The 25,401-nt window shown below is 37.1% G+C and overlaps 1 protein-coding gene across 3 annotated transcripts in view; it reads right to left on the bottom strand.

Annotated features, from left to right (window-relative positions):
• The window catches only part of TDRD9 (tudor domain containing 9), a 93,435-nt gene that overhangs the window by 9,203 nt on the left and 58,831 nt on the right, over positions 1-25,401 (bottom strand). Inside the window, exons 23-36 of one of the 3 annotated variants that reach the window (XM_068947217.1) lie at positions 22,136-22,236; positions 21,203-21,376; positions 19,668-19,779; positions 16,970-17,182; positions 15,029-15,118; positions 12,822-13,082; positions 12,263-12,412; positions 11,137-11,207; positions 10,620-10,729; positions 10,325-10,421; positions 9,466-9,604; positions 8,765-8,874; positions 4,981-5,053; positions 3,590-3,644 (exon numbers count right to left, since the gene is read on the bottom strand). In XM_068947217.1, coding sequence (XP_068803318.1) covers positions 3,590-3,644; positions 4,981-5,053; positions 8,765-8,874; positions 9,466-9,604; positions 10,325-10,421; positions 10,620-10,729; positions 11,137-11,207; positions 12,263-12,412; positions 12,822-13,082; positions 15,029-15,118; positions 16,970-17,182; positions 19,668-19,779; positions 21,203-21,376; positions 22,136-22,236 — 1,756 coding nt within the window. Of the gene's footprint in view, positions 1-3,589; positions 3,645-4,980; positions 5,054-8,764; positions 8,875-9,465; positions 9,605-10,324; positions 10,422-10,619; positions 10,730-11,136; positions 11,208-12,262; positions 12,413-12,821; positions 13,083-15,028; positions 15,119-16,969; positions 17,183-19,667; positions 19,780-21,202; positions 21,377-22,135; positions 22,237-25,401 lie in introns of those variants that run through there. The other 2 variants (XM_068947218.1, XM_068947219.1) reach the window with 2 other exon arrangements.

Below are 25,401 nucleotides of genomic sequence, written 5' to 3'. Positions count from 1 at the left end.
TTCCCTTTAATTGCTACTTTAAAATCTTATCATTGTTTGTTCAGCAACTTATACTTCCAGCTTATCATATCTCAAAAATGTTCTGGAACCTTACTGTTTACTTCTAATGTAATTGTTTACTTCTAATGTACACTGACAAAACTGGTTTCACTTTTTTTTTTTTTTAACCTCTTCTATGTATAACAAATTGAGGAAGCAAGAAACATGAGTGGTGTATTGTCAAAATGCGAGCAACTCTCCACTGCCATCAGTTGATTAGTGTTTCTCCTTGTCAGCTCTCCTTAGCCAGCCTTCTTTGCTCTACCCGCAGAAATAAGTTGTTTCTTAAGAACTGCAGTGAAGGGCTGAGTGCTTTCTCTAGATAAGCATCACTACTTAAATTCAAATTCCCTTTTACCTTTATGAGGTAACACCCCCTTAAAAGTTCAGTGAAGGGGACAGAAATAATGTGAAAATGCCAATTAACACAACCTACCTTCTTAGCTGTTTAAAGAGCCTAGGTGAATAGGGGCAGAGCCTTACACAACATCAAAGACAAACAAATATCAAAGAATTTATCAGGAAATTCACTACACCTTATTTAGCTGCAGGTTAGAAAGACTTATCTTACCCTTCATGGAAGCCCTTAAAGTATTGCACTTGAAAAGCTAGCTGGGTTCTAGACCGACTAGAGCTCTTACAAGTTAAGTTCATTGTAATTGTTGGCATATTTACCACAATCCTGAATGCATGTGTCTAGGAAGAGCTCAGGCAAAGTTGGAGTTTTTTATTAGTTGGTATGTTACTAGCCGCTGACTCAATTTGGAGTTGCATAAACAAAAGACCAGAGCCTTGTCAATGGGTCCCAGTGTCCTTCCATCTGATCACACGTGAACCTGCACTACAGGCTCCAGATTCCTGAACGCTGCCTCCAGCTCTGCTTGATTTCTGCGCTTCATCTCTCTTTTCCTGACATCGAAAGTGTAGGAAATCACATTGTTGATCATATCAATATGATTATTATAATGAAATAACTGTGGCTGTCAAATACTCTAAGGAATCAACTTAGGAATCAGAGATAACGTTTCTCTAATCTGGAATAACAGCTGGTATAGTTAACAGAACACAGACTACACCTCCTGAACAACCCTATTTAGTGTACAGTCAGTTAAAATATAGTTAAACTCCTTTTGGTATTTGTTTATATATTTGGTTTCTAGCACACCCTGTGGCAGTTAATTTCCAAAGTTAGTCACGTGCAACGCGAAAAAACTTTAAAACCACTATCTGATCTCATAGCCGTGTGGGAAATTAGAAGTAATAATGAATCTATGTGTTTGCAGACTTGTATGTTCTGAGAAGCACCTATCAACATGATTTATCACTGTACTGTTCCTATTGGAAGCTGTCAAGAGAAGAAACACTGGTTAAGCTGATCTTGTATGGATTCAAATATTATTCCTACTTTGGACTCAATCATGGGAGAAATGCATTGCGTCAGTGATCACTAACAAATTGTGATAAATGATATCCCATTCTCTCAGATGGTGACAAGCACCTAGAGATACATGGAAGCTTGATAAATGGTCATGACCCTTTTCTCATAGAAGTAACACCTGAAAGGCATAAGGTTGACTAGGGTCAGGTCTATAGCCATAGAGAGATACTAACACATCATAGTACTACTTTCTCCACTGTCCTTACTATTAAACATGAAGGGGAAAGTCCTGAAGCTGTTGTTCTGCCTGGAACCAAGTCCCAACCTTGTTTAAGAAACTTTGCAATGCTTTTGAAACCTGGATCAAACAATAAAACACAGCTGCTGCTTTTTAAAAATTAGTACTACATTTGCATCTGGTAACAAGTAGCACTTCCCAGTAAGGCTAACTGGTCCGTTTCCTTCAAGGACAATCTATCCCATATCCTGTCTGCGGGCTCATTATGTACCAAACAAAGTTGGGAGTTCTTAAGACACACAGCTCACACTCCTCAAGCAACTAATGACAGATAACTCTCCTTCAGCCCAATAACACTTACTCACTCCTCTCCTCTCATCATAGGGACAAGAGCAGAAACCTTTGTTTTATTAGTTCACGAGTTATTAGAGTACCTCTTTATTTTCAGAGGCATTATATCATGCAATTACAAGTTCAAAGTGAAATAACAATAACCCCACCAGATGGCAGCATACTCACATGAACAGGCTTGAAAAGCAAAACACTACCAAGACACGGAGGGGAAGCAAAGTATGAAAAATACATACCATTCCTTTCAAATCTCTGCTTCAGCATTATGAGGAATAATACCTTTTGATATTACAAAATTACCTTTTCCTACAGGAATTCCCATCACTAACTGGCAAAGCAGAGATATGACATTCTGCCTGCTTCACTTTCCTTTGCCCCCAAGAACGTTTAGGTACAATATGCTGTTAATGAAATACTGTTGTCTAAGCAACTCAAGAAACACAATTTCTTTCTGTTAAATCCATCTCATTATAAAGTATGAGGTTTTAATTCATAAGTATTACCAAAATGGGTCTGAGGAAGTTAGGCTTATGATGAACTGAACAGACACTGAAATCGTCTATTACAAGGTTGCCTCCTTTAACTTTCTGTTTAAGTACCACTTAAAATTACATCTTGTTAGCTTAAGCATCACCTTGTTTTCCCCACATCTGCCGCTTTGTTTATTGGTTCTATCTGTTCTTCAGACGAAGAATGGACATTACACGATCTTCAAATAGATGAGTGAAGAGAGAACAGACCCACAAATTGCCTTCATCTTCATGTATCTCATGAATGCAATCACAAACCATTAACAACAAATTTAGCTTTTCATGAAGCATGACCGCACAATGGAAGAGACAAACCCCTTTTCTTCCACTTCTGTTTTATTCTGAAGCGACTGACCTTATTTTTAGGACTAAAGAACTCCCGAGTTAGAAAAAGAAAAGATGAAACAAAAGTGCAATGAATCAGCAATTCAAAAGCATTCTTCTGCCATATGGAAAAACGAATCATGTATCAGGTTTTGTCATATGAAAAATGAATGAAAAAACAAGTTATATCTTCTGTATGAAGTTATACTTTTGATAACCTAGATTACCAGTATCCATTAACCTCTAGTTTCTGTATACAAAAGCAACCTTTGTTGTGTGATTTTTTCAAATACTGATGACATACAAATAAAGCAAATGCAAAAAATGCATTTTGCAATTATCAAAGAAAAAAGACTGCCCCTTAGCTCTTGAACTTTTAGATAGAAAACAAATAACTAAGCCTAAGACTGCTTTGTTTTTCATGTTGTGTTGTAATACACCTTCTCAGAATTATTAAAACGAAAACTGCACCCTGCTTTATATAAGTTGGTTTTACGAATTAACTTGTCAGCTCTAGGTCAGTATACCTTAGGTTTTAAAAACCCATTAACATATTTTGCACTATATTGTAGTATGCTTACACTAATCCTAAGGATCAGATTTGTAGAATGAACCTTCAAGGCCATATAGAAAACTACTGTTTTTTGGAGAAGTTATCATACTTCATCTGAGATACTTCTCTATATAATTAAACATTCAACACAACAAGCTTATGCAGCTGATAAAGACCGTTTCCTCTTTCATGCTGCCTTTCAGACTGGTCAATGATACGTTCTGAATCCACCTAATCAAAACAAACAAAATCACAGTAAGAGTTTATTCTTAAAAATACACTCATATAGAATATAGTTAATGAAAATACCTTAGTATTTTGTTTTCCAAGAGCTGTGACTGTTTCAAATCATATAGACATAACTTCAGTTCCAGGCAGTACATTTAAACATAATAACTATTACTGTAAAAAGCCCCATCTCATGATATGCCTGAGGCAAACATTATTCCATAATCATTTCCAAGGGATTATAGGTAGTATTTTATGTGATGACAGGAATAAGGCATCCTAAGATTCTTCAGACTTTGGATGCAATGGGGTAAATCTTTATGTATGATTTATACATCAACGTGTTTTTTTTAAATGCTAAACACGAATATAATTGAATAATAGGCTATCTTGGCAACACCAAGGATAGCTGAATGTGAAATATGAAAATAGCCGCACTTCAGCTTAAGGCAATATACCAAGACACACTACCTCCTCAGTGAATGCCTATTAAAAATACATGCCCTTGATGCTCATCCACTGTTTTCAGTCTTTCCAAAAGAGACCTAAATACCTCATTTATATGCTGGGGGTGGGGAGAGGAGGGGGAATAATCTTACTCCTGCACTCTGCAATTTCTCATCCTCTTTAATTAAGAAAACACACTTATTTGTCATAGGAGCTGCACAAGAAATCTAGTGGCTTGCAGAAGTCCTTTTAGAAAGAAAGGTAAAACTTCTAACAGAGTAGGAAACTACTTTTCAGCTAGAGGAAACGCTCCCAGAACAAGAAAACGTCCCTTTATCTGACTCCATCACACTGATTCTAAAACAAGCCAGATTTCTGTAAGCTTAATAGGGAAAAGCCACCTTAAAGCACAGCAACCAAAAGTAAAACTTAGATACGCTGCTTTCCGGTAAGTCCTAACCAAGGAAACTGTATCAGTTAATGTTTTTCCTCTTCTTTAACGCTATGGCTGTTCAACAGAAGAATCAATACAGAATTTTAACTTCCAACAAATGAAAGTTTCCTCTACAATCTCTCTCAACTAAATAAGCGCAAAGTGTTCTGTTTGAAAAGACAAAGTATGTGTACACATAATATAAAAAATTAAACAGACTCTACAAAAATAAGATATTAATAGAGGCTGATGCATGCACAACAGTCCTTATGCCTTAATTCCCACTCTACAATGCTTTCAGTATCTTCAAGTTCAGTACATTTGTTTTCAACCTCAAAAGAGGTATCCTTTCAAAAAAAAAAAAATTTTTAACCTCTGACCACTGTCAACTAACTGAAGACATACTGGGGTACTCTAAACTACTCATTTTCATCGTTTAAAGTATATTAATAACCTTACCTGATTCCAGGCATATGACTTGTCATACCACTTCGGAACAATTACATCTCGTGGTTTTGATTTGCAGATTAAACTGAAATTAAATCAAAATATCTTTAAGGAATAAATTTGTAGTTGATTAATTATAAATGCAAAGGAATTTTTACATTGGGTGCAATCAGGTCTTTACAAGGTGCCTACAGTGAGTGAAATCTTAAGTTTCCTCATTAAAGTATTCTAATCCGTTCAAGTATCTGTACTTTGTCCCGTTAGTATAAGAAGTCAGAAGATACACTCTGTTTCCCTGGAAAAGTAAACCTAACTTCCCTGTAAGAGTTCATCAGAATGCATTTCTTTTAGTGAAATAATGATTTCCTTAATCGACAAAGTACTACAGTTTACAGCTACCATTTATTCTGTAAGACTTCGGCATGTACATTCTAGTGAATAAGGAACACTGCTATTTTTAGGGCATTCTGTTTTATATGACAACTCAGTTGCTACAAATCATTTGTATGCCTCAGTTATTTCCTCAAGCTATGCAAAGTACAACAGTACACTTTAATTAATTCTGTCAAGATGTATTTTTCATACATACATTTTAGTCTTAAGTAGTGGTGACATGTTGTAAAAACAATTAGCTTTAAAAAATGGAAAAAGAAGCTAGAAAGACTGTTCAGGCTAAATTTTTTTATACATTTACTCTTATTAATAAAAGATTTTTTCAGCACATTCAATAAAGTACAACCAGAAATATTATTTTTAAAATGAAAGAAGATTTTACACACAGGAAAAAGGCATCATGACACTAACCAGATGGTCTCTTCCTTCAAAAAGGAAAAAAAGCCTAGCTTTTGGACTTAGGAAAAAGAATCCAGAATAACAGTAAGTAGTGTATCTGTGTGAGCGGTGGGGGGGACGGGGACACCCCTGCTGTAAGTTCCCCCATCCCCAATCTAGCTGCCCGTGTAACAAGGCCCAACTCTGATATGGCACAGCTCTGTTAACCCTGGCTCAGATTGCCAGGAGTGACCTGTGAGAGCCTGAACAATCAATTCAAAAAGATGCCAAAACAGCAGTAGTATTCACAAATCTTGAGAAACAACAGTGACATTCCAGCGCCCTAAATTTAAACATCTAAGAGCTGATGCCCGAATATGAGCTCCTATTATGGTCAGACAGGCACCTCTAGAGAAACTCGTTTCAACACGTGCAAGGTACTGGGACTTCCATATAGCTGAAGGAGTTGATGTGGACAATTTCTAGGTAGCATCTTTAACTTCAGAGGAGATAAACTGCCGCTGTCTGAAGGAGTTTTACTGCTCCCCTTCTTTTCTACCTTAATTAGAACAGGTTGAGAAACTTATCTGAATTCTACATGTTCAAAGTTCAGACAAGTAAGTCCCACTCACAATGACTACCTAACTGAATCTTACTTATACTACTTTAGAAATACCAACAAGACAACTTTTTGAAGGCAGGAAATAAAGAGCATTACAACATACGAAATTTTACCAAAATAAATTAATTGTTTATTAAATAAATCCTGTAGATTCTAAGTCACTGAACTTGCAGTTTTTAACGCTGCATGGTATTTCAAAATGACAGTCATGTTTTCCTTTTGTTCATTTGGGGACAAAACAGGAACCAGGAGAAGAAAGATGTGGGAATAAGGAAAAGAACAGGGAAAAGAAAGAATGAATAGCAATTGTGTAAAAAAAGTTTCAGAGAGGAAACACAAGAAACACACATCCAAATGCGGCAGCAAACTAATCTAGCATGCATCTGTTCAAAACCAGGAGATAGACATACTGGATTTGGAATACTCTAAGAAGTTGTTTCTGTAAAAGCTAGTCTTGCAAATCCATCCTGAGACCAGGGACACGAAGTAGAAGTCCAGAGGTGACTTTCAAGGTCAAACTTTGTCTACCAGATTTTGTTCTGCTAGAATTTGCCATGGTAACAATAAAGAAAACTCCTGCAGCAGATTATTATCTGATTTTTCTAAGTAGATTTTGAAAAAAGTTTGGAAGTCATGCAAACATGACTCAAATAAGACAGAATTCTGAATAATGGGAAAATATGTAGTAAGCCAGAAAGTACTTTTCAGAGGAATACTTTAAAGGAATATTCCAGAGCGGTAAAAATTCAAGTATATTTAATTTTCACATAACGCCCTAAGATAGAATACGTTTAACACCAAATTTTGAAATTATTTCATTTGTAAATCAGCCTAGTTTAAAAAAAAAAAAATCAAGACTCTGAAGAAATAGTGGTTTTCCTTCTTTCTGCGTATCGACTTTTATCGATTTCTGTCTGCGCTTACTACAAAATGAATCAAGTTACTGAAGTTTAGCTTTGAACGTCTGCACTACATGACAGCGTCCAAAAGTAATGCAGACAACTAGCACCATGCTAAACTGGCCTAAAGGTACTTGCACAGAACAGGAAATTAAGTTTCCCATTAGCAGTACACTCTCTCTTAACTGCCAGTATTTTACCAAGAGATTTTCAGGTTTCAAAGGAGAACCACCTGCCACCCTGTACTGGTTATCCTTAAGTTAAAAGCACCAGTAGCATGCACCTCTTAGGAGTAGCCATGATGGATCTGTACCATCACATTTTAGACGTACACACGAAACACTGTAGAACAGCTGCCTACAGGCTGCCACATCTCTGTAAGAAAAGAGTGGCCGACTGGCTGACCCTCCTTGAAGACAGCAGCACACACAGTGACACCCTTTCCCCCACCGAAAGAAAAAAAAAAAATCACTTTACATAAAACTTGTTCCCTCGTCACATTCAACATGTTTGCTGGTCAGCTAACATACACTGGGCACCCCCAAAATTTCTAGCAATTACTCATACTCTTTTAATTTCATTTCAGTGCCATATCAGGGTAAGGAACTACCAAACTTTGGCATGCAGCTGTAAAAAAGGTCACATTTCCTAGAGATGAGGACAACTCTAGAGAGCTTAACATAATTCCTAATTCACGACTGAGCCAGAGCTCTTCGCGAAATCTGTTCGATGCAGACTCAACTAATGATAAGAAAGGTCTACTGACGATACAAACAGCCCTTGCTTGTAAACGTAGTGTGCGTTTTAGTGAAGATTTTTCACAGCATGCTCAGCGGTCACAGACACTAAGAGGAGCTGTTACAGGGATACTTCATTGAATTGCCTTCCCAGAACGCTTCTCACACACCGCAAACTGAAGAAGTTCTCAAGATAAGCTGCACTGACACATGTTTTTTTCAGGGACACTATCTGAGTTATGAGAAACAGGGAGGCCTGCTGGGAAAAAGGCAAGTGGCCTTACCTCAGCTTATAAATTAACTTTGGACTTCCAGCAACTAACTTGACCAATACCTCTCCTACACAGATTTGCGGAGGGAGGAAAGGCAGCACATACAATTCAAATGTTACCTAGAGGTAGAAAAAAAGAAAACCCTTCCAAATCCTTCTGCGCTCTTATGCCATAGGACTATTTATTAGCCTTGCCCTGGGTGCACAAAGCAAAGCTATCTACGAACTGGTACCTTGTAGAACAGGTTCTACTGTCTAGGTTTTATGACTATTAAGTGATCACGCTTCCCTGCAGAATTAGTGCTACCAAAAGAAATCTAAAGCTCTTGAGTATACTGCTTTATAAACGAGCAAAGTAAATTAATATAACACGTTTTCATTTAATGTTGTGTGTATCATTTTCCCAAAGCTTAATTTGAGCTATGCTTTGAGCAATCATGTATTTCAGTTTTGCTGAGACTTGCAATGCAAGATATCCCCTCTACAAAATGATTACCTTAGAAGTTTCTGACGAACATTTTCTTGCAGCTGTGCCATTCTGCCTTGTCCCGGACACGCTGCACATTCACAGACTAGTTTGTTAATGGCTGTCCTTAGAATGTTTATCTGTAAAAATGCCAGGGACAGAATATGAAGCACTCTACCTCAGTCACAGTTCTGCATTAGATTATACTGACGGGTACAGAAAGTGGCTGCGATATCCATACAACTACCCTTAACTGAGTATTATTAACTTGAGCAAAATCATCTGAAGCTTTGGAAATGGAGGCTGATACTTCTCAAAGCTGTAAAATCACAGACGGAAGACTGCAAAGCAGTAAAACTAGACTGATTTGTAAAAACCTCAACAATCCTAAGAACATAACTAAAAAGCATTAACACTTGATTAGTGCAAAATGGATGGTTTTCTTTTGTTCTGAAAAGTTTGCTGTGTGTTGCATAATAACATTCAGTATTTGACCTTGTTCAACAAAGTGTAATGAGCCCAACTATGGGGTTTTTGTGGGTTTTGTTTATTTTTTTCTGATACAAGTCCAAGGTTATAAACAGGTAGTTACACTACAAAAAGCATGCAACTTCAAAATTTTTCCAAAGGCTGCTAGAGTTCTAGTACCTGGAGTCTAACAGTTAACAATATCTGATGCACTCGATTGTACCTAATTTCTACTACAGTGAAAATTCATATGCATGTTTTACCTCTGCTATGTCATCCACAGCAAAACGCACATCAAATGTCAGCTCCATGTCATTTTCTGGCAGCAGCGGAGTGCCATGAATCTGATTCCAGCCCAAACCACACAGAACACCAGTAAAATACTTTCCACTTTTATCAACCCTATACCAAATGAGAAGAAAACAGTCTCACCTGGAGTTTACAGAAACTAAATTAATACAAAGACAGACTTACAGTAAGGTGTCTAAGCCGTGCCAAAGATGATACAGGACTTTTAAAGACGCTAAAACAATTCTGAGACCATTACACCTAGTCATGCTGCCTTTATTTTTAAATAGGATGTTGAAACAAAACTAAAGTTATAGCTATGAAAACATAGTTATAAAACTTTTAAAAAATGAGTATATACAAAATGAAACTTTAATTAACGAAAGGTAGCTTCCCTGTGTTAAAAATGACAGTCCCTATGTGAGAATCTCAACAAAACTCAACAGTAAACCAAATATAAGAACTCAACTTTTACAAAAATCATACAAGTCTCCTCCCCTTGTGCATATTTGAAACTTGCACAGTTCTACAGTTCATCCTCCTAGACTTCCAGCATGGCTGTCAGGAATTGTATTACCTTGTCATGAGGGTAAAGCCTTCAGGGCCAATTTCTAAGTATATGAAGTAAGTTATCTCAGTAACACACTACTAAAACTGATAAAAGAAATGAGAATTACATGAGTAGGAATAAAAAAAGAAAAAAAACAAACCCCAAACACGCCTAAAACAAAAACCCATACTAAATGGTAAAAGCAGAGAAAAATTCTGTCACCAGTTTGCCAGGGTCCTAAGCAATATCACAAACGAGTCACTACTCTAAAAACGCATGAATACCTGAGTTCTATAGCAGGAGCAAAGAGCATACTGAGGAGTGCCGGTAGGCCAGGAATAGGAGGCATCAGAGATGTTTCCTCTAAAATCACAGCAGATCCTGCCACACACACACACACACACACAAACATTCAACACACAATACATTACAGAGTATCTAAAGAAAACGTTAACATCAAAATAGATGTAATTAATAGAATGACAGTGACATATTTACTCAGATAGTTACTCCTTTGGAAAAAAAGAAAAGGAACCAAGTGTAGAAAAACCTTCCAAACATATTTTCATCAGCCATTACCAGTTGCATTTACTGATAAAGAAGCAGCAACCAACATTTGCTGAAAGGGATCTTCAGGAGCATCACTGACAACAACAGAGTTTATACTTTCTTTTCGTATGAAAGCACATCTGGAGGAGGAAATAGCAAATATTTTCAACATTAAAAAACACCCACCAACACACAAACATATTTCCAATAACTTGGAAAAAAGAATCCTTTTAAATTCATAGTGCCACCTGAATGGGTAACAGTTAGTGGCTAAAGATTATCTGAATCCCAGTTAACAGTTGCATATTATTGTTAATAAATAACTTCTGTAAAAAACATTAACACCCCTTTAATAAATCTATTCTTAAAATTTTACATAGCAATAGTACGCATTTTCAACGCACTTCAGGCCTGAGTACTTCAATATTGTGAATCAATAAAAATCCAGCCCCCTCAAATCAGTAAGAGTAACTAGGATGGGCTTCCATGAATTTATCAGAAAAGGCTGACAGTGTGCCAGTACTTCACAGCAAAAGCTTTATCATACCTGAATCGAGATATTCTAGTCATACTGTAACATTTCACCTCATAAGGACTGAATGGTCCGTGAAGTGTTACCTTCAAAAAACAAGAGAAAACAAATGAAATTCTAGTTAGCTAACATGTGGATCTCTCCCCATCAAAATCCTTTATAAATAAAAAATTGACTGAAAAATTTTTTTCATAGGCCTATGTATGTATAGAACAACCCTGAGTAGATCAACAGGCAATATTTTCAAGTATCTAAACCAAATTTAGCATTGAAGAACCTTAAAAAAAGTGTATTTTTACAGGCACTAGAATTCAAGACTTCTCACTGGTTTAAAAATTATCTTAGACTTCACAGAGCATCTAACAAAATCAGGCCAGTTTTTATTTACATGAGCTGTTCTTTAATCTCGAAAACGTCTCACTTTATGCAAGTAAGCAGTTAAACAGGATTACTCCCGTGGGTAAAGCAAGCATGATTTGGTGCTTGAAGCCTGAAATGTTGTCAAGTTTGAAATGGGGAAACGTTATAATGTAGATTAGGCTTAACTTGTAAACGGAGTTTAACATGTTTCCATGCTTTATACTCTAACTTAATAGCGACTAGATATCTCAATATACATAAGTAACAGAAAATTCTTGGGTTTGGAATTGGCAGCAAAAGAACCATCCACTGCTTCACTATTATCAGTTACTGCAGCGTTCTCTGCATCACCTAGGCAGTGGTGCACACCTAGCTGAGGGAGAAGCAAACACTGTGTAAAACAAAAATAACGTTCATATCGTCAGAAAAAATAGATAGGGTCATAATCTTCCTTTTTGCTGCAGCTTATATAATAAGGAAGGCAATCTGTTGAAACATTGTCTTCAGTTTATTACTTTTTATCTTCATTCTGCAGTGGCTGGAAGAGCTGCCCTAGAATGTGCTGAAACAGTAGGTTCAGTCAGCTCTTCAGTTATACCTTTAAAACTTTGCTAAGAGCTGTAATAGATTAAGTCAATGATAGTCATACTACGGCTTTCTACCAACAGAAGGTCCTCCAATACGTGCTACGAAAGACACCAATATGGATCAGTCAAAGTACTTTCAATCTTGATCTCCATTCTAACATGTAAAACCACACCAGAACAACCCCTCAGACTACCTTATGGACTGGTGTACCAAATTTATTGACAGAAAACTTGTTTAACAACATTTCAATGGGATATTTTTCTTCTTCTCTTGACGAGGGAGGCTTTTTCTCTTCTTTTCTTATTTGGTCAGAGAGTAATGCCTTGAGCAAATCATGGCTTTGCTACATAAAAACGGAAGAGAATTAAAACCATGAAACAGTTACGTTTTTCCAAAATTTGTCAGAAGAAAGGTTTTACATAAAGAACGCGCATACTTGCATATGAATACAAAAACCATCAGTGTTCTTATCACCTTTCAGATTACGTAAAACAGTAGAGCAATTCAAGTGATTCAATCACGTCTTGGGAAACATCTCTTAAAAGGCACCTCAAAGCAGCAATGCTTTTGGCCAATAGCGCCACATGAAACATGCACACACTTTAAAATATATAGTACCATTCAAGTATTAATCTTGCCTAATCCTCTACGGCATGCTCCCAAGACTTCAGCTCAATCAGGGCTTCAGAAAGCCAGAGCTGAAATAAATTAGTTTAAGAAAAGAATCAGAGAGAAGTTTATTGAATACGCACTTGTGATTCGTATGATTCTTCTGCTTGTTCAGCATAACACTCTTCAATAAGCACATCTCGAATATTCACAAGCTCTTTGCTCCCCAAATAACGGAAAACATCCACATGCAGAACGCTGTGCACAAGTGAATACACCTTCACTAGAAGAGTATAACCATTTACTAGCGAGGCAAATCTCTGGCTAGCACTGTAACTCCATTGTTCCCCACATACAAGAGATTTTGCAGATGGACGCATCTTGCACATCTTGAACTCTAAAGCCTAGAGTGAAAACATTAAAAATAATGTTTGCCTGAGTACCAAATTGGCACCAAAATCTTTCATTTTCTCAACAAATTATTTGAATTAGTAACTGTAAAAGGACTTCATAATTATTGCAATGGCTTACATAAGTTCCTAAGACTATCGTAAGACTGCTGGCATAATTCCTATACTCCCTTGCCAATACAGCTACACATTACTGTATTACATCTCATATCACTTCAATACCGTACGTAGTTGACAAAGAATCAGAGCAAACAGGGCACAAAAGTTTACACACATTTCACAGATACACCAGATCAATTCACCTTCGACATTAAAGGCTGACAAGTCTAGAGATGTTTTCCCTGTAAACACTTTATAACCTGCAGTTCTCTCTAACTAAGATAGCAGAACCGTTAGCAGGACCACTGCAGCTATTCTCTCCCTGGCAAGCAAGAGTAAGTTCTCATTTGACCCCTTTCCATGATCACTACCTCTAACTATGGCTTCAAAATGAATTTACAGCAGAAATCCTACTTTTTCTAGCCATAATTTTGTCAAAGAAAATCAGGATTGATAATTGAAAGGTTAGCCCTGGAACAGAGACAGATTTTTCTCTAATACATTTGAAGAAGACTCAAGAAAGGATGATTTTCGTTAAAACGAACTCTTAAAAAAAAAAAAAAATTAACTCCCTCAAGATCTAACATTATTTTTCTCTTCGTGCTTAAAATCAAAACATAGATCTGCTGGTTCATTTCCAGTTTTCATTACTAAATACTTCGGAGAATAAATTAAGTATGGAATACCTGTTCCAATATCCCGATGAGGACTGGATAGCTGAATTTCAGTTAAAGTCAGTCTCTCGTTCTTTTATTTGTAAATACAGCTCAAGAGAATTATTTTATTGAAAAGCTAGCTATAGAATAAAGCCCATGCCAGAAGCGGTATACAAATCAGTATTTAACATTCAAGAGAGTTCTGCCTGACACATTCAAAGTGGAACTACTAGTTCAAAGAATGGCCAAGCAGCACAAAGCGAAACACAAGTTTTCCACAGAAAAGATTTTATCTGGTGCAAATCTAACAAAGCTATCTCCTATGTATTTTCCCTGTAACTAAGAGCACAGGGGGTGGGGGCCTTGACTGAGCAAAAATAGTCTGCACCCTAACTACACACAAGATATTGTCACTGCAGACTTGTGCCAAGGAGATAAAAAGAGATGCTATACTGCTGCTTACCTTTGCTGGGGACAGCTAGAATTAAGCAGAGAACAATGGATTGAACTAGTTACTGATTCTGCTTCTCTTCTTAGGGCTGTTTTCCAGGCTGTATAAGTGAAGCTACTGTTTGCTTGGAGACTCTTAGAACAAAGTAAAGTTCATCTACTGCCCAGCCAGTTTGTTCCTGAGCGTCACACGTAGGAAGACGATAGAGCAACCAGAACAACATTCTCCTTCTAGAGAAGTTCTACTTCTGGTAGAACTGATGGACCGCAAAGAAATTGATGGCCAAAAGCAACAAAAAGCAAAGGCAGTTGGTAGAGTGATTTCTCTCTCTTTCTACTGCTCCTTTGCTTATAGGTGGGAGAAAGAGACCACTACCTTGTTCCCAAAGAAACAGGACTAGTTCAAACATTCAGTTAAAAAATTAATTTTTTTTCTTTTTTAACATCTATTCAGGTAGCAAGTTTCCCTGAAAGCAAAAGGCTCCCTGAAAGCAAAAGGCTAGATAACATTTCTCTGCACTGAACAGAGTGCAGAGATTGAACAGTTTAGGTTCATGCAGCAAGAAGTACAATTATACAGCTCATACATCTGAGGGAGAACATTTATAGGTACACCACATTACAGGTCAGTTCATTATTATTCTGAAAAAGCATTATGATTTGGATGTATGCTTCCACTTGCCAGACCGGACATGGAGATATTCATTAAATAGTGGCACACAGTACCATCCCTACCTGGAAAGGAAGCTCACGAAGACGGCTTGGAATATCTTTTAATTTTTTTAAAGGTACTCTTGATCTATTGCCGTAATCTACAAAAAAAACCTAAAGAAGAAAAGAATAAAGACCCAAGAGCATCAGCAGAGATTCCACAACATTAAAAAATAATGCTATTTTCAATGGAAAAGGAAAGCAGCAAATTAAGTTTAATAATTACAGTACAAAACAATCCTATCAAGTGAAAGGGAAGCAAATTCAGAATCTGGAAAATATGCAAATGAAGATCTGTCAAAAATAATAGACATCATAAAATTTAATCTATTATTTGATCCCTTGGCTACGCATCCACCGATTATAAAAAATAATCGGCTAGATCTGGAAAAAGTACACTTATCTGAAAAGCAGTAACTCCCCCTTTGCAATTAGATCTTTACAACCTAACTCTTAACACTGAATGATACTACCTAGTAACCACTTTTGCATAAGTAAATAGTTAACCATGGATTGGGTGAGTGTATATAAATGCAAAGGGGAAAATGGTGATATTAACACTGTTGTTCACTCTTTTTCATGACTGTAGACAGATAGCAAGGTTCAGCTTGCTTGAACTCTATAGTGGTGGTATGTGACTGTGTTAAGAAACTGGAAAATTCAAAGGAAGAAAGGGCTATGCATAGGCCAATCTTAAAAGAAAAAGAAAAAAATCTGTCCATACATGCTGAGAAGAGGAGTATTGGTCTGGGAAATTAAGATCAACCTTGAACTGCCGCAGTAATTTCCATTACTGACCTTGCCACAAAAGCATAAGTGTGCTGATGAAATTTGCTGATGATATAGAATTGATCAATGTTAAAAAAAAACAAAAAAAAACAAACCACACTGAATAGATTGAAGACCTGAACAGAAACAGTGAAAATAGATACTATCAAGTAAAACATTCTATCCGCTGGAATTCATAACAACTTCTGCTTTAAGTGCTATACAGTTATTTATAAATTCTAATTAGTTGGGAATCACCCAGGAGACAAAACCTGAGCATAGGATGACAAGAGGTAGTCCATGCAAAAAAGCTCTGAAAAGGCAAATGCATCTTGGCATGTACCAAACAAAATGTTTCTGAAGGTAGAGGAGAAATATCATGTTGGAACGGTACTAACATCATTGCTCAAACAAAGGTGGAACTACAGCTACAACAGCGTACGTAATTCTGGTCAACCGTGTTCCAGAAAACTGAGCTCAAAACTAGGAATATTTCTAAACAGAGGAGAAGGATCGAGATGATCAGGAGAATGGAGAGTCAGTGTGGTATCAGATGAGAAAAAGCGCAGCTTGCTTCAATTAGCAAAAACAAAATCCAAGAATGAAAAGATACACAAGAAATTTGGAGGGGAGGGGAAAGAGGAGGAAGAGAAGAAAGCCTAGGTAAACCAGGGGAGGAAACACCGGCACAACAAACAACAGATATAAATTGGACATAAACAACTGAATATGGGAGGAAGGACTCCCAATACAGTGGCAGCAAGACACTCTGTTATTAAGATGGAGGTCGAGGTATTTATGAAAAGGAAATGAAGGAGGTTGCCTGCCAAAAATACAGCACTGGACTCTTATCTAGGTAATCCTTATCACGTTTCTAAAGTTACTGGATGTTTTAGTCTTCCTTTTGCTTTCTTCTGCTTCAGTATAAACAACTCCTCAGCATTTCAACAACAGTGGCTTTTAATTTAATATAAAAATATCCCTGTGTTCTGGAAAAAAAAAAAAAAGCTATAATTCATCTATTCTGGCAACATCCTATTAAGGTTTTATTTTAGTTCTAGTCTTATATAATTCTCTTTTCTTTATTGAAATGTTTATAACTGTCATGAAAATAGTGCTTTGTTCAAATGCATAGCTACAAGATTGTTAGCCCAATTTCATGTTAGCAATTCAGTATGACATAACACATTAGCGTACCTCAGCAAAATCTCCAGAAACATACAGAATACGAGCTCGGTAGTATCCCTTGTTTTCCAAACAAGGGAACGGGGCCAGGCAAACTAACTCTGGATGTGGAGACACTGGCAAATCCATCAGGTTCTGGTGGTTAATGTCAGTAGTTAGAGTCTGGAGTATGGTCATATTTTTTTCATCTATCCTGTAACCCCAAAAGTGTCCAACTTCCACAATCTAAAAAGCCATAAAAATTAAACCGTTTCAGATCTCATTCATTTATTATTTTATTCTTATACATCAAATACAAAATAATTATCCTGAGTAAAACATATGAAAGCATTCCTACTCCTGGCACGAATACAGAAGTGCTCTCATACCGCAACAACAAAGCGGAGAAGCATTTCTCTCTCTCGTATAAGGTTGTTCTTCATTAAATCATATGGTTTTAAAATACCTATTTGCTGTATATTTGCATTATACTTTTCATCCAAACAGACCCTGACATAAGCTTTACTGAAAAAACAAACAAACAAAAAAAAACCCAGAAAAATAAGGAAAGACGACTACTTTTTTTTTTTATAAAATGAAAACCAACATAATAAAATAAGGTATACGATTCATTTCATGGGTGCATGGTGCACCTTTCTAGTTAGTGAAAAAATGCCAAACCTAAGAGTCAGCTACATTTAGCAGCAAATTGGCATTGACTGACCAGTGATGATCAGCTACCCTTCAGGAAACTGGGGGGACAGGGGAAGAAGAGGGAACCCCACTATTTAAATCAAATTAAGTCACCTCCAATTGCTTACTGAACTCTTACAACATTCCTAATCTAATTTCAAACTCTCATACAATGAAACAAAGTATCTTTATTTACAATAAAGTTGTGGAAATAAATATACATAATATATTAGTTAAAACTAATATATTAAAGAAAAGTAGCATCAATAGCTAACCGATTGTAATGGTTTTGGTTATCAAATCCATGAACATTTTTATGTAACAGATTTAGCAGGATAAACCGAAGAAAATAGTCTTTCTGCACCTGCAAAACATGCCACTACTATTAAGAGCTGCTTTAATACTTCAGCCTATAATTTCCACTAGCTTGGTGGTGTTAAACTGCTGAAATTTTAAAAAAAGTTATATATTGCTTGGTATTTCTCAATTTGTTGAAAAGACTATAGTTAACACAAGACTCAAAAATTCTCAGCTTCAGGTTTTAGAAATATGTATACATATATACGCGCACAGACACACGCTCATTTTGAAATGCATTCATTTATTATTAAAAATTTTTAAAAATCTCTGCAGTATCACTATTTGAATTGTTTTTTAAGCAGACTCAAATATGGACTTACAATGCAGAGAGTTGACATAACAAATCTTCCAGCATGATTTTAAACAGATATATATCCCTTTTCTCCCTGTGTAGAAAAATTAAAACAAAACTAGAACTAACTGAGAGCCTTCCTTTCAATCTTGTCTTCAGGTTGCCCTGCTCTGGCCTTCCTGACAATACACTCAAAGTCACTTGAAAGGCTGCTATGGTTGTTGCTTGATTTCTTCTATTAACTCAGCATTTGACAGACCTACTCTATCTGTTCTCCTGGAAACATCCGCCTTTAGCTCTCCCAACACCGTAAGAAAGGGAGTTTATTTTAACTATTTTGTCGTAAGAAGGCATCAAAAAACTGTAGTCCAACTAACAGCCAACAAACAGCAGAAACCCAGAAAACACATTTGAGACTAGCAGAGAAAGGCAGAACGGCCTGGAGACCAGAGGAACTGATGAACCACGAAAAAGGATTAGAAACTTAACATTTCCTTTTCAGTGATCAAGATCTTAAGCCGGATAATTTTTCCTGGGCAGGGTCCCAGATACCAAAAGCACATTTCACAGAGAGCACACCTAACTAGTCCTTGAATATCATTCTTAAACCATTTTGATTATTATGAACTCTGAATGCTTCAATGTTACCCAACTACAAATCACAGCTGTGTATACTATTCCAAGAGGTGGTGGAATGTATATTAAAAGTTTTGTGGAAACAGTATGAAAATAGATTAAAAAATAAATTCAGACGATGCTTCGCTTTGAGCTTCTTGAGCTGCAGAAAATACAGGATGCTGCTTGATTTTTAAGGCTCCTCACAACGTGATGCTTCCTATCAGCTCCTGAATGTTATGTCACTTTAATGCATAACACTTTTTTCCCCCACCTTAATGCACCAGTTTTTATGTATGCAACAGTTTGTCCTGAACGAGCATTCATGCAGTACCATGAATTTATCTAATTTCTCATATCTACAGCTTCTAAAGAAAACCGTCAGTTTATAATAACTAGGTAAATGGTCCCAATACCTGCTTATATTCATTTCTATAGCATACACAAATATTTTATCACTCCCATTATCCCCTTTACATTTAAGCCTTCTTCCAGCTAACATTTACTGCCAGAGAATCCCGCATATTTTTAGTGGTTTTACAAGTGCAAATGAATTTCAGTAACTGAGGCAATATATGTGAGCACTGTTTCATAAAAAAATATTAAAAGTTAGACCAAGAATACTTCTCTTATCCTTTCTGAATATCTCTGTGCCAAATGCATTATTAATATCCATTGTTTTCACTCTAGCTTGTTGAATATTCATCTCTGCAAACACAGCTAGGTCCTGATCATTAATTATGATCTATCTGATATATGAAACATTCCTACCTCTGTTACATTGATGGACAGAAGATGATTTGGGATCATCTTTGACAGTTCCGAAATACCAAATGATATTTCCACAGGCTCCACTGTCTGCTTCTGATAGTCCACATTTACTCTGAAAAATTTATGGAATAAAGATGCTAGACACACGCGCACCAGCTTTGGGGAAAATTCAAAAGCGAAAATGCAGGGTTCAATTTTTGCTTTCTCCTTGCTTCCAACATTCATTTAGCATGAACATATGTATGTACAGAGAGGAAGAAATCAACTTACTGACAAAAATTAAGGCACTCACATTTTGCAAGGAAAAAATAAGCCTTGAATATTCATTTACGTACTTAATGACCTTTATTTAAGAAGGTATAAAGTTAATTAAAATGGAAAATGACCATGCAAAACCAACATACTACAGGGAAACTGATGTGCCCCTAATGACTGAACACAGATAATATTCATACTGAGGATCAACCGTTCCACCAATTCATTAAATATTAAAAAAAAAAAAAAAAAAAAGGTTAAATAGTAAGTTTTCTGCTACGGCATGCTGTCTAAGCTAATTTTCTGAAAACAAACCAAGTACACTGCAGCACAAATATAAATTTAGCGTATCCTCTTTTTTTGAAGATCATATTCCTTTTACTTGACACAAGTTAGGAAACCCAGAAGTAGTCCTCCAGGCTGGGTCACCTTCTTTCTTGTATCCTTTAAGAACTACTTTTCACATACATGTTAAGTACAGTTTTGGGACACAGTAGAACTATTACACGTGCTTTATTAAAAAAAAATTATGACCGACTGGAAGTGATGTATTCACATGCACTTTAACCTTTACAGTTCAGTCCTGCCTTCCTATTTTGGATTGCACATTTTAAAAAATTAAAATTGGCTATAGACTAATCATGAACTAGATGGACTACTGTTTCAGCAGTTGCATGTATGACCAAAAAGCACAGAATCACAGACAGCACGTATACCAGACAATGGAACCCCCGTGCCAGATCTTTCCAGCAAAAGCAGGTATGGTCGAACCAGATGGACTTACTACATTGCCTCCTTAATCACTTTCCAAATGTCCCTTTCTACTATGCCCCCAAATGCCATTCCTTTTCTCTTTTGGTCCTAACGATCCCCACAGTGTCCCTAGCATAAACAGAAATCACGGCGTAAAGTTGTAACATAGATCTTAATTCTGTATGTCTCTAAGGAAACGGGCTTGAAATTTAAATACTGACAGCGTACACCCAGATTGCTCTAGTGAAAAAACTCTAGCCATAACAAAAAAAAAATTAAGACAACCATGGTATTTCTAGTCCAGGATATGCATCTGAATGAAGTTTCTTGCTTCATGGCACTTCTCTCCACAGCCATTAAAGTGTTCAAATAACGACTTTACTACAGGTTTCCTGAAGTACAAGCAAAAATGTTCTGCTCACACACAGCTTCCACCCTTGTAACAATTCAAGGAAATTCTTAATTCTAGAAACCTTATTTCAACTTCAAACTGCAAACCAATCCCTTTTGCCACAGAATACAATTACCTTGCGTATTTCACTCTTGCAGTTGTCCCACCTTCCAACTGCCTTTCGATCTCCTCTGGATAATGAACATTGAGTTCAAGTGGAATTTTCAGCTGGGACATTTTGAGTGACATATACACTGCAGGAAGAGTCTTAAAGCCCTCCATTGGGTTATGGGAAAACTCCACAAAAGCCCTGTTCCAAAAAACCCCACAAAACACAGTTGCAAAGTTGCTCGAGGAAGGAAACCAAAACCAAACACAATCATTTCTTCTCCCCATCTTTATCTTAGCAGGCCAGAGACCTGTGAAAAAGTAGCTTCCTCACAGGCTTTGCCTATTTCTCTTATACACCTTAAAGCATTTTTAACTATAGTTAAGAAATTTTTCTAGCATTCTCACAAGAACATACCAAAACTACTGAGTAAATCTAATACGAGTAGAAAGAGTATGGTGAAAATTCGTATGACTAAGAAAGGTATTAAAGCTTGGAAGAGGCATAAGGGCTACATGAATTTTTCAACTTTGGACAGTCATAGCCCAAAGACAGCCAGCAAATCCGCTAAAGCTGCGCAAAATATATGCGACTGGCTAAGGTTTGGTACAAATGAAGTACAATGGTACAAATGCAAGTTAGAAAGAAGTACAGACAGATGAGCTGCAGTTTTAAGGGCCACCGTTACAGAACGGAAGAGAGAAAACAGAAAGAAGTCTCTAACCGAGCTCGTTTATCCAATGCTACTGCATTACTCTGCTACTCCATTTCACGTATTCAGCCTCAAGGCTACCTTTCTTATTCTAGCCAATACATTAAAAATAAATTACCGATTCCAAATAGATTAAATATCATAAGAAAAACTCATGCTTGCCAGTGCACCAGTGACAAAAAGTTGATTACGGGGCTCACAATTGAGAACACGAGAAAGACGTGATACTTGAAATATTTTGCACTTACTTTGGTCCATCATATGCAATAGATTTTACCTGCCCACACTGTCTGAAAAGCGACTGCAACTGTTTATGGTACAGAAACCCATAAGGAGGAATATTCTTCAACTGTTAAGAAAAAAAGCAAAAACTTAGATACATTTAATTATTTTAGTGCCTTAACAAGTTCACCAAAATATTTAACTGTTAACTTTCTCCTTCAGAATGGAATCAGGGATTTTTTGAGAAAACTCAGCCTCTAAAAGTCCAAGGGGCCACACAGGCTGCATACATGGGTCAAATATTATACTCAGGTTTAAAAAGGACAAGGATGAGCTAGGGAGCTACAGGCTGGTCAGCCTCACTCCAGCCCCTTTGGAAGCCCTTCTGAGCATATGAAGGGGAAGTTGGCTATTTCCAGTCACCATGTATTTACCAAGAGTAAATCACACCTGACCAACTTTATTACCTGCTATCACAAAATGGCTACATCTGTAGAATAGGGAAGACTAGTAGATGTCAGTTACTTTCCCTTAAGTAAAGACTTTGACTTGGTCTCCCACAGTATCCTTGTATCCAAGTTGGGTCATTACAGTCTGGGTGGGTGGGCTCCAAGGTGGGTGAAGACCTGGCTGGACCACTAGGCTCAAAGGGTAGAAGTTAAATAGTTTATGCTCTATCTGGAGGCTGGTTACAGGCGAAGTTCCTCAGGAGTCTACCCCAGCACCTGTGCTGCTTACTATCTTTACCAGTGACCTGATGGAGGAGACAAAATGCTCCCTCACCAAGTTTGTGAATGATGACTAATTGGCAGGAGAAGTTGATACACTAGAGGACAGAGCCACCACCTAGAGGGACCTAGATAGGCTAAAGTAATGGTCTGACAGGAGTCTCATGAAATTCAACAGTACACATACTGGGGTCTGACTGATTTGGTAGCTGCTCTGCCAAAAAGGACCTGGTTGTTCCTGGCGGACAGCAAAGTGAACCTGTGTCAGCAGCATGCCCTGACAGCTAACAACATACTGGGCTTTATCAATAGGAGCACAGCACAAACAGTAGATCAAGGGAAGTGACTATTCTCCACTGCTCAGCATTCATTAGGCTGCATCTGGAATGCTGCATCCAGTTTTGGGTTCCCCAGTTCAAGAAGGATGCTGATAAACAGCAATGAGTCTAGCACAGGGCCACCAAAATGGCCAGAGGAGAGGCTAAAAAAAAAAAAAAAAAAAGGGGGGGGGGGGGCTTACTTAGCCTGCAGAAGAGAAGACTTTGGTGAGACCTAACAGGAACCTGCAAAATTTAAGACGAGGTTCCCAAGAGAGAACTTGGCTCTTTGTGTAGCTGCACAACAGGAGCAATGGTCATAAATTGAAATGGGAGGTTCTGACTCAAGGAAGAAAGTATTACCACGCAGACAGTCAGGCACCGGAACGGCCTGCCCAAAAGAGTTACAAAAACTCCATGCTTGGAATTTTTTCCAAGCCCAACTGAGTGAAGCCCCATGCAACATCATCTCAATTCAGTGTTCGACTTTTTGAGCAGACCGCTGGACCAGGTGACTTCACTCCAACTTACATTATTCTACGATTTCGTTATTCCTCTTGGGTTTTAATACTAAAACTACTACAAACTGCCGAAGTTACAGGAGTTGCAACACTTCTTTTCAAAGTCTTTCTGTTAAAGATAACATTCCAGGTAAGTATATTAAAGGATCATTATGATGTTACTATGTACGACCAAGGCAACCTGAGTAATGGTCGTGCATTTCACAAATTCAGTGAGCTAAAACCAGCTTCAAAACCAACTATACAAAGACACTGAGCATCCTTCTCCTAGTATAGCACCCTGAACTGGCTCATTCAGGAGTCAAATGAGATCCAAAAGAAAAGCAGGTGCAGTCAAAAGCAAAACAATAATCCAGCAGCACTAACTTAATTTAAAATGACACTGTAGCCAGATATACCATCTGGCCTGGCAATCCCAATTTTCCTGCCTTTTTCTTATTCAAGTATGTCTTTTAGGAGATTTTGCTTTAATATTGGACCACAGAACTCCTAAACAGCAAGTCCAAACTTCTGGACTTTCAATGTTTTTTCAGAGGCTATACAACCGTTTAGTCTTCTTTTTGGCCATTACAACTTTAGACAGGAAAGAATATAATATTAAAAAAAGTAAAAGCTTCATATGCCTGGAAGGTACCTGATAAGAACAGTACTAAGATCAGCTCTTGGTCAAAAACACGGTCTAGATCAGACTGCAGAAAATGCCTCAAGCCAAGACAATTTAGAGGTACTGGAGAGCAGGAGGAATAACTGCCTTTTTTGTCCTGGACACAAACCATCAGGAGTATGATAACTGCTCTAAGAGTAGTCTCTCAAATCAAGTGCTTGAAGAACTTGCAGCACTTGTGCCCAGAAAGATCATTTACATTGACAAAGAAGCACTTTCTTACTTCCTCATGATGAGGAGCAGTTGATATACTAGCAGAACAAGAGTTACATACATTAAGAGTAAATAAATAAATAGTTCCTTAGAACTAAGCTTAATCAATGTTGCTGTGGCAAGTCTAATCTCGTCTTTACTCCATCAGCTTCCTCAATGGGTCAGCTCTTCTAAACTGAACTTATTTTGTGCCAGAATATCCTGAAACACGTTGAAAACTTCAAAAATATATGTAAACACGCTTGTGATTCTGTACTGCCATCTGAACATCTCCTTCAGCCTAGCTTCTTAGCCTAAGTAAAGAAGTGTGACAAAATTCTTTCTCAATACGCTTTTAAGAGTTTCCTTCCTCTCTAAGAGCAATCTTTGCATCTTTAACTATTTTCTTTTGTACCAATATGTCTACTCTTTGGGGCTTGCTGATTTGTAGGTTTGTTTTGTTTAAGCACAGTTTTTTTGTTCTCTAATGTTACACCTAGTTCAGCTACAGGAGCTTACAACAAAACGTTTTCCTACTTTCCATTGTGTACCATTTAAAAAAGTCAACACAGTCACTTCAAACTTACTCAATCATGGAAGAAAAGGAAAAGTTAAAAAAAGGAAAAAAAAAAAAAAAAAAAGGAAAAAAGCACCCAGCAGGCAATACCTGAGTAACCTTAACATATACACCAGGTATGTGACGCATACATCAAATAAGAGATTACAAAATAGCAAAGGGTTGCAGAATAGTTGCAACAATTTGTTTTTATAAAAAAAATTAAAAACAGCCGTGATCGTCCTATCTTATAAAATCTTTATGAGCTTTATGGAAGTTGGCTGCATATGTGAGATTAGCAATCAAATGTATAC

This window comes from Struthio camelus, chromosome 5 (assembly GCF_040807025.1).
Source record: "Struthio camelus isolate bStrCam1 chromosome 5, bStrCam1.hap1, whole genome shotgun sequence".
NCBI lineage: Eukaryota > Metazoa > Chordata > Aves > Struthioniformes > Struthionidae > Struthio > Struthio camelus.
The sequence above is the reverse complement of the archived record's forward strand: the minus strand, read 5'-3'. Positions and strand labels throughout refer to the sequence as shown.